The sequence below is a fragment of the Tetranychus urticae genome, chromosome 1, assembly GCF_039701765.1.
Source record: "Tetranychus urticae isolate SD_2017Ah chromosome 1, NJAU_TeUrti_SD_1.0, whole genome shotgun sequence".
In the NCBI taxonomy this organism is placed as follows: Eukaryota; Metazoa; Arthropoda; class Arachnida; order Trombidiformes; family Tetranychidae; genus Tetranychus; species Tetranychus urticae.
In genome coordinates, this window is record NC_142958.1 from 24,091,418 (window position 1) to 24,108,881 (window position 17,464).

The 17,464-nt window shown below is 32.4% G+C and overlaps 7 protein-coding genes and 1 non-coding gene across 12 annotated transcripts; 2 read left to right on the forward strand and 6 right to left on the reverse strand.

Moving 5' to 3' along the window:
* The first annotated feature begins 1,603 nt into the window (after nt 1-1,603).
* Nucleotides 1,604-3,566, forward strand: LOC107362404 (uncharacterized). Its single transcript, XM_015929463.3, has 2 exons — nt 1,604-2,337; nt 2,849-3,566. Exons 1-2 carry the CDS (start codon nt 1,653-1,655, stop codon nt 3,184-3,186), a joined length of 1,023 nt encoding a protein of 340 aa, XP_015784949.1. The 5' UTR covers nt 1,604-1,652; the 3' UTR covers nt 3,187-3,566.
* On the reverse strand, nt 3,509-4,609 carry LOC107362407 (uncharacterized). Its single transcript, XM_015929467.3, has 2 exons — nt 4,167-4,609; nt 3,509-4,084 (listed from the first exon to the last, which is right to left on the reverse strand). Exons 1-2 carry the CDS (start codon nt 4,213-4,215, stop codon nt 3,645-3,647), a joined length of 489 nt encoding a protein of 162 aa, XP_015784953.1. The 5' UTR covers nt 4,216-4,609; the 3' UTR covers nt 3,509-3,644.
* A 91-nt stretch (nt 4,610-4,700) lies between these two features.
* LOC107362401 (protein SERAC1) lies at nt 4,701-7,645 on the reverse strand. The gene is made up of 4 exons (XM_015929459.3): nt 7,248-7,645; nt 6,712-6,944; nt 5,495-6,628; nt 4,701-5,365 (listed from the first exon to the last, which is right to left on the reverse strand). Exons 1-4 carry the CDS (start codon nt 7,310-7,312, stop codon nt 5,028-5,030), a joined length of 1,770 nt encoding a protein of 589 aa, XP_015784945.1. The 5' UTR covers nt 7,313-7,645; the 3' UTR covers nt 4,701-5,027.
* On the reverse strand, nt 4,842-4,913 carry TRNAC-GCA (transfer RNA cysteine (anticodon GCA)). The gene has a single exon. It is a non-coding gene; the product is annotated as a tRNA-Cys (tRNA).
* A 288-nt stretch (nt 7,646-7,933) lies between the features above and the next one.
* LOC107362402 (uncharacterized) lies at nt 7,934-10,617 on the reverse strand. 5 transcript variants are annotated; one of them, XM_015929461.3, is made up of 3 exons: nt 10,569-10,617; nt 10,183-10,283; nt 7,934-9,994 (listed from the first exon to the last, which is right to left on the reverse strand). In XM_015929461.3, the coding sequence occupies exons 2-3, from the start codon at nt 10,258-10,260 to the stop codon at nt 8,372-8,374; spliced, it is 1,701 nt and encodes a 566-aa protein (XP_015784947.1). In that variant the 5' UTR covers nt 10,261-10,283; nt 10,569-10,617; the 3' UTR covers nt 7,934-8,371. The 5 variants fall into 5 exon arrangements, with proteins under 5 accessions (XP_015784947.1, XP_015784946.1, XP_089122703.1 ...); XM_015929460.3 differs by having other exon boundaries at nt 10,183-10,350; XM_089266577.1 differs by having other exon boundaries at nt 10,183-10,350; nt 10,471-10,617.
* Nucleotides 10,618-10,690: 73 nt separating this feature from the next.
* On the reverse strand, nt 10,691-12,103 carry LOC107362165 (uncharacterized). Its single transcript, XM_015929184.2, has 2 exons — nt 11,756-12,103; nt 10,691-11,680 (listed from the first exon to the last, which is right to left on the reverse strand). Exons 1-2 carry the CDS (start codon nt 11,936-11,938, stop codon nt 11,060-11,062), a joined length of 804 nt encoding a protein of 267 aa, XP_015784670.2. The 5' UTR covers nt 11,939-12,103; the 3' UTR covers nt 10,691-11,059.
* A 1,177-nt stretch (nt 12,104-13,280) lies between these two features.
* Nucleotides 13,281-14,745, forward strand: LOC107362406 (uncharacterized). The gene is made up of 2 exons (XM_015929465.3): nt 13,281-13,847; nt 13,947-14,745. Exons 1-2 carry the CDS (start codon nt 13,562-13,564, stop codon nt 14,639-14,641), a joined length of 981 nt encoding a protein of 326 aa, XP_015784951.1. The 5' UTR covers nt 13,281-13,561; the 3' UTR covers nt 14,642-14,745.
* A 183-nt stretch (nt 14,746-14,928) lies between these two features.
* LOC107362405 (solute carrier family 25 member 44) lies at nt 14,929-17,276 on the reverse strand. The gene is made up of 4 exons (XM_015929464.3): nt 16,710-17,276; nt 16,122-16,632; nt 15,890-16,017; nt 14,929-15,690 (listed from the first exon to the last, which is right to left on the reverse strand). The coding sequence occupies exons 1-4, from the start codon at nt 16,860-16,862 to the stop codon at nt 15,499-15,501; spliced, it is 984 nt and encodes a 327-aa protein (XP_015784950.1). The 5' UTR covers nt 16,863-17,276; the 3' UTR covers nt 14,929-15,498.
* Nucleotides 17,277-17,464: the final 188 nt, after the last annotated feature.

Sequence of the window (17,464 nt, forward strand, 5' to 3'; positions counted from 1 at the left end):
GATAATAATGGTTAGAGTGGGTGAAGAAGGTCGCAGTTGCTATGGAAATTTACCTAAGAAAGGTAAGTATTCATAGCGATGATTAAATTTTACTTCAATTTCTTACCTCTTCTACGAAAGCTAATTGTCGGTACAATCTTCAACGATTTTCAATAATCAAAATAAAGTCAACTATAAAATATTGGATTCATTACTTTTCTCGTTTCAATCAATTATTAATGAACAAAAGGTGAACCCTATTCATTCAATTAACCATTATTTCAGGTTCAATATCAACCATTTTTCAACCCAAATTAAAACACGATCAATCTTTTGGTTAAATTATTAACTAATTGTCAGATTCAGTGAAAGTTGAGAATAAAATTGAAGATTAGATTCATCAAGAAATGTTCATAAGTCTTTGCTATTCAATGGCTTTACATCAGACAGTTATTGATATTAATTGTGTGCATCAGTGTTAACATTTTATCAATTGTGTCTTTGATTAGAAATTAGTAAATTACAGGTTTTAATATCAAATGTTTCAACCTGTTCAATGTTTGGTTACTTTTGTTACTTTTGCTATTTGTTTATTGTGATTTGTTCACAATTAAAGTAAGACATGTAAATGAAACCAAATTAAAAGGGTCAACTGGGTAAGAATAAGGTTAATGTTGAACCCGTTTTTTAGGCGGACGATGGAGGCTAATTTATCTGAAGCCAGTTTAGCCTGAAAAGATGAAGATACACTTTTTGTTTGGCATAATTTAATGATAACTTTAGTTACATTAGCCCATCAAATTCAATTATTTGATGGGTCAAGGGTAAGAAACCGGTTCAATGGCAGATAAAAATGATGCAAGGTTGAAATGATGATTGGGAAGATGGTCATGAAAGCATGGATGGAAAACAGAAGACAACAAAATTGATAGTGTTTACATTTTGTTATCATTGCTATTGTTGATTCTTGTTCATGTTGGTCATCAGTTTTTTGGATGATAATAAGCACATCAAGTGAGTTTATGATTCACAAGAAAAAGGAAATGATGATAATAGTGGTTGGGACAGGTAAATGGGCTAACTGATCAAGTCAACTTGTTGAGAGTTAAGACTCGTGGTTACTTGATTAAGGCAAAACTGGGTAATGGGTTGGCGTGGTAAAGTAAAACTTAAACTAAGGATTGAGATCATCAAATAAACACCATCTTCATCTTCATCTTTACCAGTATCTTCAGCATTAACTCATCATTACAATTTAAGCCATTCCCTTAACCATCTTATTTATTTTAACAGTTTCCAACTTGCTTCTTTAAGGTTAACTTTAACCCAAAATTTAACTCAAACCTTTTTAACCTTAGTCTTGAATCAATTTTAACAATAGTCTAATTGTACTTGCAATATATTTATTTTTGTGATCATTAAATGATAAATTCATCGGTCAAAATGAGTAAATTGTGATCAGCTTTTCTAATCATTTTGAAAGATTGTTTGCTTGTAAGCTGAAAGGTTTAAATCAGTGAAGGCCTTACACAGATTACTCCGTGTCATTATGGTTTATGTTTTCCCGTTACTGTATTCATCTAGATGGCAAATCAAAGGATTGATCGGATCTATTCAATAATTTACAATTGGTTTAATTGGTGATGGAACAATAAACGGTGTCAAGGAAAAGAATGTCTCGAATGAAACAAGATTTCGAGCTTCTTGTCAACATTACCTCATATATACGGTTACTGTTGATCTTTGGTGTCCTCCTGGTTAACCTGGTTAGTCTCATTAAATTGATATTTGGACCTAGATCAGATTGGCTCTCGGATTTTTGTGTTCATCGGGTAGTCACTGGTCTTATTATCGTCTCTAACATTACTTATTTAACAACCTGGTTTCCATACTTGATCTGGTCCACTTTCAATGGTACTTGGCCATTCCTGTCTTCTCGTGAACACTGCATCATCCAAAACTCAATCATCAACCATGTAACAACACTAATGCTAACCATCCTGTCAATTCTCAAATTATATGATGTTTTCCCTGTTCAAAGGGCTCGTCTCTTGGGCCTGGCTCTGGTTGCTGGTTGGGTTGTACCGCAAGGATTGTATATAACGCTAATTGATTTGATCAGTCCAGAGAAATCGTCTCATCAATATGCTGATCGACTTCTTTATACACCTAATCATTTGGCTGTTAATGGTGCCTCTCACTCCAATCATATTGGTTTCATGCTTTGCATAACACGATTAGCATCACCGGTTGTAGCTCAACTTTCTTGGCATTACCTGGTAATTGTCATTCCATTAACAACAATCGTATTTATATCATCTGTTGCTGAAGCGCTCAAAGAAAATCAATCTAAGTCTGGTAAGTTCAATGTTAATCTAATCAACTATTTGCTGCTTGTCATCAAAGTCTATTAATATTACCGAATGATTGCCCTTCAATATGCATTTCAATCAAATCAAATTTTATTTATTATTTCTTTACAACTACAAATTGATAAATGTTTCAAAATTGTTATAACATGATAATAATAACACGCTATGTTGATCACCAGTATTGAGGCCAATTGTTAATTTCGGGTTACTTAACATCATTCCATCATATTAATCATGCATTCTGATGTCTCTTTATGGATGAAAAAAGATTATATCAACCATCATCTCATCTAAAGCTGGGTTAAACTAATTTAATTCGTTAGGTTAAAATTAATCAACTGGTTGATATGGAATTGGTGTGAGAAACTGTTTCTATCAATTTAATATTAATTTTTGAGATGACCGCTTTAACATCACAACCGTGAATTTGATTGGATAAAATGATTGATTCTGTTTCTCTTACTTTTCCCTCCATTACTGTTTATTTCTGACTACAGATCCATCGAATTGTTATTGTTTACGTGATTTTCCAGTTCTTTTGAGCTTATATTTTAATCTTATGTGGCTGATTATTTTACGTCCATTGATTATTTTACAAACTCTTGTTTTGGCCAAAGAAGGAAACAACTTTTTACCCGAATCACCCGATTACCTTGACTTTGGTACCCACCTGGTTCTCATTTTTTCATCTTTACTGGTTCCATTTTCTAGCTATGGAGGATTTAGATCAAAAATTAATCAGTCAACCTGTCAAATTGAGATTGATCATGTTGATGGAATATCCTGTGATTTAGATTCCATTGGATCTCAGTGTAGCTCATCAATTTGTCAGTAAGACAATGAACCAATCAATTCTGTTGAGCAATTCTAATAATACATGTATTATTAGTTGTCATGTCATCCTTCTATTGAAAATCCTGATAATTCATTTATAATACTCTTGTTTTATTTTCCTACACTCTGTGATAATTGTTAACAAAATGTTTTGATATTTTAATCACTGTTCACCAACCAAGGAAAATTGAATTATAATTTACAAGCAACTTAAATTTATATTACGGTTTCTACCTTGGTTACAATTCACAAGTCTATTTTGAGGGATAGTTCCTCCTCAATCAGCCCTTTGTATTATCTTGATTCAAGTAGTGAATACAGTGTATTTTACAGTGTACAATTTGGATTGAGATCTTAATTAAAGTAGTCATGAATTGGTGATTTTTCATCTTGAAATTTATTTAAACCTCGATGCTTCTATTGTAAAGATTACACTGAAACTGGATTCTTGCTTTCTTGTTATACTCTAGATGTTGAATTGCTTGCTTTGTTTTGTAATACGGTGGAGACCTGGTTTTGGAAATTTTTAAGAAAATCTTTCACCTGAGTTTCATCAAATGTATCCAATAAATTGGGGAACTCAATCAAGTTACAAACATTTTTATCAACCCGAAGAGAGTCCATTGCTGGTCCAGGAGTACAAGAATTTGCTGATGCCCAATCGGGTACGTCAACAATCAATAACATCATATTGGTTGAATCTACGATATTGTAAGTTGATCCTTTTGCTGCACATTCATAGCTTTTGGCAATAGCTTGGAACAAGTAATTCTCTACTGGATCAGTAGTTGATAATAGATTCTTGCCGATTTTAATAGGATCTCGCCCTTGTCGATTTAAATGTTGAGAAATTTCACAATAAGCCTTCAACAGGATTCCAGAGAGAACTACTGCTTCGCCTAAGAAAAATTTTACAAAATTGTTTTCATTGAAAGCTAATTACTGGTGAAAGATTTTGTTTTCACATCATTTAATACTTACTTGCAGCCAAAAAGCAAACCAAAATGATCAAGAATGATGAAGATAACATGGTTAATTTTCACGGAGACAAAAATTTACTAGAAGCAGCAAAACCAAAGAGTTAATTTAAACTACAAAATGAGTTGCAAAAGGAAATAGACATTACTTAATATTTTTACAGATTTTGATTGTTCTGATTTAATAGCTCTGGCCAGCTTCTGTGATAAACCATGTTGAATAATAATAATAATAAATAATTCAGAAACCTGTCTGCAAGATTGCCCTGAATCTAAAAGCACCAAATAAACCAGTAATGAATACATTTTGAAAATGTGGTCATGGTACAAGTAAACAAATGTTACATTGTAAAACAACTATTACAATAGATTACAGAATCAGGAGTTTTAACCAGATCAGCTGCTAATAATGAAATAACTCATAAATAATGATGATTGCTATACAAGCTAATTATTTAATTTAAACTACAAGCCATATACTTAATGATATTAACTTTCCAACGATCCTTCAAACCAATCCCAGAAAAAATAATACAAATTTCTTTAATGATAGTTAAACGTTTTAATCATTCCATAAAAGCTGCGATCTAATCCAACAATGGATGATCAAGAGATGGAAAATATTGCAAATTCAATTGAATAAAAAACTTGATAACAATTATGTAAAAAGTTAATTGACAGGGGACGCCCGGGATTGAACCAGGGACCTCTCGATCTGCAGTCGAATGCTCTACCACTGAGCTACATCCCCATTCATGTTATAAGAATTGACATTGACAATTTATATTTTAGTCCTTTGATAATTTAATTTATTGAAGTCGAAATATTTTGTTGTATTTAAGTTGTTTGAGTCTTAAGTTACTTGCTAAGATTCACTTGATATGATTCTTTCAGTTAAACTCATTGGGTCGACAGCTTTTGGAGATGTTTTGTCTATAATTGATTGAATGAAATCTCGTACTATTGTGTAAGATGGTGATGATTGATCGTAAGGCTTGCATGTTAGAAAATGATTTGTATTTAGAATGTGAAATTCGCCAACATCAAGATGAGATGATTCAGTTGGGACTAACAGGGCATTCACTTTGACTCCTTTTATGTTCACTTGAACTTGTTCTTTCTCCCCAAAACTGATTATATCAATTTTCTTGGTTGATAACAAAGAAATGAACTTCTGATGAAGATCAGTAAGTACTGGTGAGTCTGTATGGAACCAAAAAAAGAGGGTAAACAAATTAATTTTAGAGAGTTTAGACAATGATACTTGTATTTTGATATATTTTCAAAGGGTGAAACATCATATTGAAGATAAATTTGATAACGATAACAAACCTTTTATAAGGTCTTTGATTTCTTGAGATGGAATCAAAATTCTTTGTAAATTGAGTGATAATTTTGTTGCTCCAGAGCCTCTGTGAGGAACACTATAAAAAACAATTCCTTTAACAGCATCGAGTAATTTAGAATGATCAGGATCATTTTTCGAATGACAATTGACTAAAATCTGTTTAATGAGAAGACCTCCCATTGAATGTCCAATCAAGATAATTGGCCTTTTACCTAAACCAGCTTTGAGTAATTCGTTTATAAGAAGCTCTGCCCGGTCTCTTAAGGACCTGGCTTCAGGTATACAATTGGCTTTTCTTTCAAATAGAGATGAATGGTAATCAATTGCAATTATCCTTAAATCAGGGACATCTAAAGGAAGCCAATCTTGTGGCCAACAACGAGTTTGATTTCCTTCTGTCCAACTACCAGAATATTGTCTCCAGGTTCGATAAACGCCACCCATCAATCCATGGAAGAAAACAACATCGTAATCATAATCTTTGTCAGAGTAAGTAGGATGAAGAAGGTAAAGGTGATTACCAAGAACGATTTTATCATTATCTAAATTATGTAGTATTTTAGCTGCTGGTAGACGTAATTCAAGAGGAACATCAGGTTTTAACCAACCAGCAAGAATTCCAATCCAACCAGTTGAGAAAAAATGATTATGACTAAATTTGTGTTGGCTCAATTGAGACAATAGCTTAACAATAGCTGCATTTATTTCAAAATCGTCAATAAAACTATCTCTTAAATTGAGTAAGCAGGCCATCAAACCCTTATCGATCATCAACTGACATGTTTTTTCATTAACCATGGCATATCTTATTAAAGCTTGTAGACAGAGAAGATTAATTCCTTGTTTTGAAAGGTAATTATCTCTTAATTCATCTTCCAAAGCCGATTCAACTGTCTTTATTCTTATTTTAGTCCTAAATGCCATCAAAGCGAAGAAATTGGCACAGTCTGAGTCTGGAAAAGCTTTGTACAAATCGTTGAGAATTTCAAAAATATCACCTCGTCGTAGATGAATATTCAATGGCGGTCTAAATAATCTGAGATCAACATCTTTGATTCTGGCCAATTTACAACTGCTTTGAAAGTCACAGAGCATAGCAATACGACGACAATGATAATCTATAAAATAAATTAAAATACATCATTTCTTTGTAATCGAAGTAGTCAAAGTTATAACGCAGTTCATGATTTAATAAACCAACCTTCCAAATTTTTCATTTTAGCAAGATTATTCAAACAGAAATTCTGAAGCTTTAAGTTACGGGATTTAGCAAATCGCAGATAATTGAGGCTTTTTCGTAATCTTTTCTCACTTTCATCGACATCGTATCCCTCAACAACCGGAGACAGGTAAATATAATCATCGTTGGATGTCGGCAATGGTTGAGTAGAATCTGGTTTAGTTACAAATTTTTGGTATGATAATAGACCAGTCCTGTGGGAATAAAAGTAATTAAATAGGTATATTAGATCAGGAATGAATCAAGACTTATTATAGAATAATGACATTTATTTTAAGTGTTTTCGCAAAGTAAATTTATGTTGTATTCTCGAGGTTACTGAATAAACCTTGAAAGTGGAAAAGGTTAGATTAGAGAACAAATCATTCAAAAATTTACATCTTTGTCATTGCTTCGTTTTGTCTACTGAAATAGATTGAATTAAAAACTGGCAATAATACGAGGTTTACGAGTAATGATTACAGTAGTAAAATAAAGAAAATTTAAGAATAACAAACCCAATAACGACGACGACTGATCCAATTTTAATCAATTTATACCGATGTTTGCTTATGGATTGCATTAGACACTGAAAAATTAAAAATATGATAGAAAAACAATTTAATATTTAAAAATAATCACAATAAAACAACATAAACTAAATGTAAACAAAACTGTTTTGAAGCATGACTCTTAAAGAGTATTTCATCATTTATTTGTGGCTAGCTAAGATGGCTTGTTAGGCTTAAGGTAATTTACAATACCAAGACATTTAATAGCGAATGTTCAGCTACTATAAATCTATCACTAGTAACAAAACTCATCACAGATTAATTAACAAGGTTAAATATAGATTAGTAACTTAATCATGCTTTGATTGGTAACGTTTTGTATGAAATTATCAGTTACAAGCTGTTTGAAAGCCGATCTTAAAAAGCTAGCCGATACACAACTTGAACTCGTTCTTTCTACTTTTTCAGCATTTAAAGCTTTTACAAATTAGCTTCAGTTTCTTGCAATTTATAAATCAAATTTTATTTTTTTTAATGAATTAATTTATTTAAGAGCTCTTAGTATTATAAACAGGAAAGGAATAGCTAATTGATCGTGTTATTTGAAAGTTATGTTACAATGTTGGAACTGAAACAGATGAAAAAGTTGGTGTTCTCAAAATCCAGCGACTTTGAGAAAAACAATTATTGAATGATATTAAAAATATTTAATTTAAAACTTTGGAATATTCGATATTGAACATGTTTGATAAAGCAATGAATGAATTTCATTTAATTGAAGCTATAGACATTCATCTGATTGAAAATAAAAATGTTGGCGTTGAGCGGGAAATATTGTTTTAACAATATTTGACTTGCAATATTGATGTACTTCATTGAGAGATCAAGTCATTATGTTTTTTATTAGGTGGAAGTTGAGCAGAGGAGTTGTCGGGACAAAAAAATATTTTAGTGTTTCTATGTACATAATCAATGGCTTAGTATTTATCAATCTTTGCCAACAATTACGAATAATCATTTAGTTGAGAAAAACAATGAACACTCGGATTATTGCGCCAAGGATCTTTAAGGCAATGGCAAATTCAACTTATGTAACCACGTTAATAAATTATCAACCAATTTAAATTAAGTTAGCATCGGCGTCTTCGTGATTTATGACGAGGAGAACGAGATCTCGACCTAGAAGGCGACCTTGAATGCGATCTGGACCTAGAATGTGATCTTCGCCTATGGTGATGGTGGGGATGATGATGTCTGTGGTGATGTCGATGGTGGTGGTGGCCGTGATGGTGATGATGGTGTGGAGGATGAGGCGGGTGATGGTGGTGATGGCGATGGCGGTGATGATGGTGATGACCGTGATGATGGCGGTGGTGAGAGCTATGTTTGGAGCATGTGCTTGATGGCGGACTTGAGGACGGTGATTTATCTCTCCTTGATTTATCAGTTGATTTGAATGGTAACAAAGACGAAGAGGGCTTAACTGATTCATTAACATAGTCAGAGTTTTTTGGTGAATCTGATCCGGACGATCCTTCATCTAGATTTACAGTTTTTGGAGATACAACTGGTGAAGTAACTGCTTCAATGGTAGGTGACAGATTAATTATGTTAGGACTTTTACTTCTATTAGGTGAATCGCCAGGGTGATCATTTATTTGTGAAAATGAATTAAAATAACTACCATTGTTTTTATTACTATCAGAATTGGCTGCAGTTTCTTTGGTTTCTTTAGTTTCTGATTGTTTCTTCTTTAGTAGACTCAGAAATAAGGCAGCTTTGCGTCTTCTCTCTTCTTGCAACTGTTTTTCACGAGTTGTATTTTCTTGCTTGGAAGTAATTCCTTCAAAAATAATCTGTTCATCCAGATCACTATCAATATCTGAACCAGTCTCATCTTTCGTCTTATTCATATGATCCGGGCTGCCATCGTCTTTAACAATTAGAGTTTTTTTCTCCTTAGACGAAAGGCTAAAACTCACTAGATTTTTATTTACTCCATCACCACTACTAGAAGCCATAGATTTAGCTATGAGATCTTCAGCTTGAGTTTGCCGCTTTTCTTCCAGAAAATACAACTTTCGCTTAATATAATGTCCATGGAAAATGTTTCCTGGAGTCAAAAATTCGAATCTTGCCTCATTTCTTTTACGAATAGCTCTTTCAAAATCTTCACCTTTTCTAGCTACATATTCAGCAAGTTTATCAATGTATAATTGTACTTCATGAGGGGGAGGTGGAAGAATGGACATGGAATCAGTTTTGCTATTAGATTCATTAATTGGTGATGTATTTCCACTTGTACAATTATTATTAGTATTGTTGCCTTTACTGCTCAATGATCCATCTTCAGATTTTTTCTCTGGTTCTCTGACAATTTTATCCTTCAAACTTTTGACTAGCTGAGAGTAAGAACTATTCTCATCAGGAGCTCTGGGTATTTGCGGAAGAAATAATTTTTCTGGACTTTTATTTGCTTTCGCTGACCCAAGTAAACTTGGGTGAAGATAATGATCTTCATCATCAGATCCCCCAGAATCCGTTTGCCTCTCTAGACTTGAAACATATTCACCGGATTTCATGGATGTAACAAGATATTTGTAATACTTATTCAATGGAGAATCAAAAGAGAGAAAATCAAATTGTGGATTGTTTGCTTGTTTGGCTTTAACAAGGATTTCCATTTGTGATCCGTGTTTACTGATAAACAGAGCGGTTTTTTCAATTAAATTATGCATCCGTAGTGAGGAAGGCTGTAAAGTAAAAAATGAACACATGAAAATGACAATGACATAAAAAATCCAAAGAGATTGAGTAAATAAAATAGACAATATGATTAAAACATTGATAGAAGCCAAGGAAGCAATAAATAAAATTGGTACATATATGTTGTTAGGTTCAAAGGGTTTATTGGGAGGTCCAAAAGATTTATATTACTCACCAACTGTACATCATTAGGAAGTTTCATCCATTCAGGAGGAACGAAATCTTTATCGACTGGTGGATAAGTCATAGTCATTGGTCCTGTCAGATCACTTTGGACTGTTAATAGATGATAATATTACTGTAAAATAATTTGACTGAATGGAAACAAAAAGCTATACAGCAACTAAGAGGAAGAAAATAGATTAATGAAAAGTGAAATAAAAAGTAAAATGTGCTTTATGTTTACCAGGCTCATCAGCTGAGCTGGTCAGAGACCAAAATTTGGTCACTTCAAGATACACACAGTTTCTAAAGATTTTATGATTAAAATGTTTATCAAAATGACCGGAATCACTTTTAAATTATATAAATTAACACTCAATATTAATTAATGATAATAACCTTGATTAAATTGTTTAATTTTTTTAACATGTTGATCAGTGATCACACAGAAAAAAGAGTTGAATACACTAGAGTCAATTTGGTTACCAAGGTGAATGTTTTAGAGCCAAAAAACAAATTTGAAATTACATTTTATTTGTGTTTTTCCTTTTAATTGTTTTCAATATTTATAATTTCATAGATAAACCTCTTAAATTAAATTATTATTATACAAAATAAATCCGTGTAGCCATAAAGACAATAATTTGAAGCTCATAAAACTGGAAGCCATCTTTTGTGGAATGGACAAAGTCGCTGTTGAAACATGACATAAATTATGACTGGGAATCCTGACTGTAACCGGAATTGTTAGATTAATCAAGATTGTGGTGTTCAAAATTAGTTCCAAAATAGTAATCAATCAAATTCTGTGTTCGAAAAATTCCGAATCTATTCGGATTGAATAAACATATCAAAAAATATTTTAACAAACGTCAATAAATATTTATTTATTATACAGATGACGAGGTTGTTGTCGTTTGATTAACTATTGGTTCCAAGTCTTTCAATTTGGGTTTCAGCTTTGAAGAAGTTAAAACATTAATTATGGGTGATTTTGTGGTAGAGGTGACATTGTTGTTCACAAGGTTTCCTTTAATTGTAACATCAGCACAAGCTCTGAAGGTTTCTTGTGGACCACAACCAACTCTGAATAATCTACTACCTTCACATCGTCCCCAATTATTTCCAGTGACATATGTCCACTGTAAAACACACCGTTGACAGGTAAGATTAGAAGGAAGCTTTAATGTAACATTGAAAATCCTGGAATCCCTATCAGAAACATAATAGCGATGAGGTGAAGATGAGTTGATTACTTGTAATGGATAAGAATCAAGGCAATCCTGCGACACTTCCCGATCTTTACTAGTAGCTGGACACAATTTGAATATAAAGTAGCCTCTATGATTAGCCGTTAGTTGGACAGAAGCTTTAATCACAGACCCAACCTTATATTTCCGTGTAATTACAAGGGATCGGGCATAACGTCCATTGGGAAGCTCGTTCAGTCTTAAACCATTGTATGGATCACCACAAATACCACATTTACCGGAATTCAAATTATATTGAACCTGATCAGATAATGAAATAAAATCACATTCAAATTTTGTTTCCTTAGGAAAAAACCATGAAGTGAACAAACTTACTCGAAAACCTCCACAAAACAGTTGATTATCGTTGTAATTGATTGGTGTTGAAAATCCAAATCTCCAAGCTGTTGACCGACCTGGAGGGTCAATTAGACGTCCATGAGACCATGCATGATCGATCGATAGTAAAAACATTAGAGATGAAAAGGAATAGACTTTAATGAATTGGTAATTCATCATTTTGATAAAGTTGAAATTTCTGTAGTCAAATATCGACTGAATGGTGAAATATGATTTACAGTAGACTTATTTAAAAGTAAATGATTAAATATTGAAATTGTCATCACATTTTTGTCCATCATTCTGATGGTGATTGTGGTGATAACTACCGTTGATTGAATCATCGACATCTTAAAGATCAATGACTTTAAATACCTACAGCGACTTTTCCGGCATAAATTGTGATTTCTGGATATTTTCAAGATTGACTGGTTCCTGTGAGTGACAAATAGGCGAAAAAATGAATTTGGTAAGGAAACTTTTCCTACTTAAATCATCTTCCTAATCACCTGAGCCATCTTCAGAGGTTCATCTTTTTATCGCCTCCTCTTCATAATTTGTCACTCAACTCTTTGTTTGAGAGTTGTCTTTTCCGGCAATAGTAACGGTCAACAAATCAATTCAAATTGTCACTACATCATCAAAAAAATATCTGAATATTGTTCCTAAAAAGCACTCAATTAAACCATGCAACCCTTTAATTTATCTCGCCTTGAAATAACTTACTCAACATGTAGTTTTGCTTTAAAACTGATATCACAAGTTAAATTTAAACCATGGAAAACTTGATTTATAAAATATCTAATAAGAAATTTCAAGATGCTATTTTTTAAGATATTTCATTTCATTTATTTCGGTATACTTTTAGGTTACTTATTATCTGTCTACCAGAAAAAAACCAGAGAAACCAATGATACCAGATTTTTTCACTTATGATTAACTCACTCCAATAGTTGTTAAAATAATTGCTATTGAATATAATAAATTTAAGAAAAGATTGATTAATATCAGCATCATGTTTACCATTATAATTTCAGGTTAATTGAAGGAAAATGAAGGTTGGAAGTACCTTTAATGTGCAACATTGTGTGGCTTTGAAAATTGTTTCATTTTCATTCTTTTTGTCCAATTATTTCCATCTTGAAAGCAAATTGTAATCATTTTTTTGGACTATTAAGCAATTTTATAATTTGGACTATTTAATTTATCAACCAAAGTTTCAAAGTAATCCTCTTATTGTTCAAACTCGAATTTCGAGTGTTTTTTATTTCCAGAAGACAACTTTTTTGGGTATTAACAATGAAATTTCTAACTGATGAATGTTGTAAAATTGAACAATTAAAGAAATGGCTTGATTATTAAAATAATATTCAAATTATTTATTAATAAACATTGGCAAATTAATAAAAATTTTAAACCGTTTTAGTAAAAAACGGTTTAAACAGGGCGCGTTTTTATCATTCAAACTGTAAACTGCTTGTGATTGGCTCGTGGCTATGGTTTAAGAAGCTTATAGAACATAAGCCTTTATAGCGACTTAAAAAGATAGAGCCAAAATTGGTAAAATTTAATCAGTTTATTTTGTTGAAATAAACGTCTTAAATAAGGCAGTATATAAATTGAAATTTCTAGTAGAGGTATCTCATTGTCAACCTGACAACTGTGAATGATATACACACTGTTTACTAAACCTTGAGTTTTAACCTGTGTCTTCTCACCATTGCTATCTGCCCACTGTATTTTCAACAGTTTTTGTAATTTCTGTTCATTGTGTTTCCTTATTACCCAGTGATTCTTTTCGACATGGCATCTAGTTCTATCATCCCCGGTAAAATTACTCTTCACTCTACATCAAAAATACCATTAAGTGAACGATTCAAAATGGTACAGCAAACTGCTTTGATAAAAAAGAACATTGAACCGGTTGCGCGGCGACCAAAAGTGAACCCGGGTCCTCAGAGATCCTCTGTGAAACCGTCATTTCAAGGATCCAGGAAAAACAGGCTACTAGCTGCATCAATGGCACAAAAACCTTCAGTTTTAGCTGCTCTCAAAATTAAAAAGAAGAGCATCAAACAACGTCTCGGTGGTAAGTACTTTTTCTCTTTTCATATATTAGTGCTCACAATATGAGATGAATCTTTTTCCATCTGAACAAATTTCTAATACATTTTTCTTCTCTTTACAGCTAAACAATCACGAACTGGATCAACAGCTCTAGCAAATAGATCCTTTTCTGGTTCTCGAAAACCTAACAAGCGAAGTTTGAGTGATCGACTTCAAATTGCTCCAAAACCCGGAACAAATGTTAGAAGGCCAAAGTTAAACCGAAACAACTTTGTCGGTGCCACTCAAGTTTCCCCTAAAAATGTTCGCAGAGTCAACCGTAGACAAGGTGGTGTCATATCTTCATCTGATAACAATTTAAAAAGAAGACCCATGAACTCTCGATTCAATAGCAATAATAATGTTGCTAACAAGAAGAATCAAAATCAACCTAATCGATCACAGAGACAAAGGAATAACAATGCTGCTGTAAGAAAAGGCCAACGAGTCAATCAACATATGAAAAACCGAAAACTCGCAACCAACAACTTTAAAGGTAACCAGCGAAACCCTCAGTTAAATCAAAGACAATTTAATCGCCGAAACAACCAAGTTAAACCTGGACAAGGAATGAGATCTCGAGGTGGATTCAACCAAGAACAAAGAAACGTTAATGTCAAGAAAAGATTTCAAAATAGAAAACCAAACAGACAGAATCAAAGGAGAAGGAATCCAGATAAAAATACACTTGACAAAGATTTGGATGCATATATGGCCAAGACTCGAAACCAACTTGATGCTGACTTAGATGCCTACATGGCTGGTACTTGTAACTAATTTTATTTGATGTATAAGATTAACACTATGTTCATTTAACTGTTGTAAATATTTGATTTAAACTAGTGATGTGATTTAATAAAAATATTATTAACAATAAAAAATGTTTCCAAATTTTTATTAGCAAACATTAAATATGTTTGTTTAAAGGTGCAATTCGGAGCAAATAATGAATCGACTCTAATTAACAATCTAAGATTTAGTACTTTTAGTTAAAAAATCAAATTTGAAACATATTCTCGTTGATAACATTACTAAAGTAAAAAACATTAATACAGAATAATAAATAAGTTGATGAAAGCGTCGTTTAATCTTGATTCTTTTTTTCTGTTTTGTACAATATCAATTAACAATGATTAATTTAATAATCTTTATGGGAGCTCATCATGATATTTCATAGCGTAATCCAATCTATTCAAAATCACGAGCCAAGGAAAGGTTACGAAGATTAAAATACAATCCAATTGATTATTTGTTTCATGAAGTAGAGGAGAAACAAAATATACAAAGCCTAAAATCTAGGAATTTTGTATTCTATTGAACGATGAAGATTTTGTATTCATGACTTCTTTACATATTTCGATGGATTCTTGCTATTTGATGTTTTTTAGTCAATTTTTGTCGTTAAATTTACGAACGAGTTTTGCGAAGAGAGAAAAGGAAACAAAAAATTAATAAAAGAAGCTGAAAGATATAAAATGACAATTAACAAGACTTTTGCTTTCCTAAGAAGCTTGAAGCTTTAAGTTTTGTCTTTCATGTTTATCACAGTGGTCCACGTTAAATTAGAGTTGCTTTTTATTTTTCTTTTGCTTTGATGCATTTTTAATTGTGTGATCGACTAACTTCAATATGGATTACCACTTGATCTTGTCCTCGTATTCTTCCCGTAAACTTAATCTTTTCATTGTTTCGTAGCCAATGGAAACAAAAACTGATGATAAACAGCTTTGCGTGATTCTTGGCGACAAACCTTTGTAAAATAGCCCTAAGTGTTCATCTTTCCATAACTTACGAACCGTTGCTGAATAAGAGTCAAGTCGTTGGATCTGTAAAACGCATAGATTTGTGAAAAGTAAGAAATCATTAATTCGACGAAGAAAAGAAATCTAAAGGTTCGAAGATTTTAACTTGAGCTAAAAAAGAACTGCTTATAAATAAATTAATAAATGTTTAAAAGTTGGACTAATAATACAAATATAAAAATACTATTAATATTTGGATGTGTTGAACTTGCTGTACACAAACCTGAAAATTGGCACGAATTAAATCCAAAGGATTGGTAAGAACTGCAACTGTGGCACCGCTTAGAACTGCTGCGCAACTTCGAATTAAAAGTTGCCATGTTTCAACTGGAAGTGAGTTATGGATGATTGCTGCATGATATGAATGGAAAAATGATAAGGAAAATTCCGCATGAAAATACTTATGAGAGAAATTTATCAAGCAAATTATCATGACTGCATAGAATATTGATTACCTGAAAATTTTTCATAATAGTACCACCAAAGAGCACTATTAGGAACATAAAAGGCTAGCGAAGCAAAATAGCCTCGGTAATAACCTCTGAAACCATCTTTCCGCCTTAGTTCTCGCACAATAGAGTAAGGTATACCATATTTTTCTACCTCTTGTTTGTTGAGATGCAATGGATTGGCGAATGCGGAAAATTTATTGGTATTTTTACCCTTCTTTCTACCCGAAATTACCATCATGTGTTGAGACACAATATCAAAAGGTGTTATTATTGTTTGGCTAATAATTGAACCAATTCCACCAGCAATGAGGCTTCTGACACTAGTATCTTGAATTTTACCATAGCTGGATAGCAAATATTTGACGTTCTCATAGGTGAGAATATAAGCGAGACCAGAACCAACTTGCATTGTATTGACAAAAAAGCCTTTATATAAGCCGGGAAATCCTTCTCGTTGGACAATTTTAAAACAAGCATCATAAGTACCTCTATAGACTGAATTTGAAGTTTGTACCTAAAGATAAAATAGATAAGAAAATTTGTGAAATTAAATATCTCATTCCATGTGATGCAACCGTGTTTGATTCACACCTGCATTCGAGTTTTGATCACAGTCAATGGGTAAAGAATAGTTCGAATAGCAACAGCATTAACTAAGCTAAGAGGTAGATACTTAGCGGGATCCATCATCTGCCATTCAATGGTAATCATATGATTAGGTTCAATTGAGTCGATTAGCTTCATTTTTGGTTCTTATTTCGACAATTATTTTGCCAACTCACTAACAGGATAATTTGCTACAATAATGTACAGCGGTTTTTTGATTTCTTATTCCTTCGAAATCAAAAAAATTGATTTGCATTTGATTGTAATATGATTTTGATAAAGAAAAACTATAACACATCTGAAAGTCAAGGCAAGAACAAGATAGAGTTGAAATGAGCAAAATAGCTCAGTGACACTTCTCAAGAGGGCTATTTAACAGTCATTGAGAAATAGCAAAAATTAGATAGCAAGGTAAATTCAGTGAATTGCACAGGAGTTTAAAATGTTTTATAAGCATCAAAACAAAAAAATTATCACATTTGATGAAATAATTATTAACTCAAAAATGTAAACAAAGCAAAAAATTGAAACATCACAAACCTAAAAGATCATATGTAAACTGTCGAAAGGGGTCTTGAAGTAATTACAGTGATAACTTTCAGTACAATCAAAACAAATGACCTTCATCGGTTTTAGCGGTTGTTTTAATAATCGTTAGATTAAATTAATGATCGCTTTCCTTGTAATTAAAAATTTTCCTTAAAGTACATCACTAATCAAACAGATTTAGACATAAAATA

Bases quoted from the DNA above. Each gene is read 5' to 3' on its own strand.
- LOC107362404 (XM_015929463.3), top strand. From the start codon at position 1,653: ATGTCTCGAATGAAACAAGATTTCGAGCTTCTTGTCAACATTACCTCA. The intron at 2,338-2,848 runs GTAAGTTCAATG...TTCTGACTACAG, and splicing joins AGAAAATCAATCTAAGTCTG to ATCCATCGAATTGTTATTGT.
- LOC107362407 (XM_015929467.3), bottom strand. From the start codon at position 4,215: ATGTTATCTTCATCATTCTTGATCATTTTGGTTTGCTTTTTGGCTGCA. The intron at 4,085-4,166 runs GTAAGTATTAAA...AATTTTTCTTAG, and splicing joins GGTTTGCTTTTTGGCTGCAA to GCGAAGCAGTAGTTCTCTCT.
- LOC107362401 (XM_015929459.3), bottom strand. From the start codon at position 7,312: ATGCAATCCATAAGCAAACATCGGTATAAATTGATTAAAATTGGATCA. The intron at 6,945-7,247 runs GTTTGTTATTCT...TTATTCCCACAG, and splicing joins TCAGTCGTCGTCGTTATTGG to GACTGGTCTATTATCATACC. The intron at 5,366-5,494 runs GTTTGTTATCGT...GGTTCCATACAG, and splicing joins AATCAAAGACCTTATAAAAG to ACTCACCAGTACTTACTGAT.
- LOC107362402 (XM_015929461.3), bottom strand. From the start codon at position 10,260: ATGACTATGACTTATCCACCAGTCGATAAAGATTTCGTTCCTCCTGAA. The intron at 9,995-10,182 runs GTGAGTAATATA...TTTACTTTACAG, and splicing joins TTCCTAATGATGTACAGTTG to CCTTCCTCACTACGGATGCA.
- LOC107362165 (XM_015929184.2), bottom strand. From the start codon at position 11,938: ATGATGAATTACCAATTCATTAAAGTCTATTCCTTTTCATCTCTAATG. The intron at 11,681-11,755 runs GTAAGTTTGTTC...TTATCTGATCAG, and splicing joins TGTTTTGTGGAGGTTTTCGA to GTTCAATATAATTTGAATTC.
- LOC107362406 (XM_015929465.3), top strand. From the start codon at position 13,562: ATGGCATCTAGTTCTATCATCCCCGGTAAAATTACTCTTCACTCTACA. The intron at 13,848-13,946 runs GTAAGTACTTTT...TTCTCTTTACAG, and splicing joins CATCAAACAACGTCTCGGTG to CTAAACAATCACGAACTGGA.
- LOC107362405 (XM_015929464.3), bottom strand. From the start codon at position 16,862: ATGAAGCTAATCGACTCAATTGAACCTAATCATATGATTACCATTGAA. The intron at 16,018-16,121 runs GTAATCAATATT...CATATCATGCAG, and splicing joins CTATTATGAAAAATTTTCAG to CAATCATCCATAACTCACTT. The intron at 15,691-15,889 runs GTTTGTGTACAG...TGCGTTTTACAG, and splicing joins TAATTCGTGCCAATTTTCAG to ATCCAACGACTTGACTCTTA.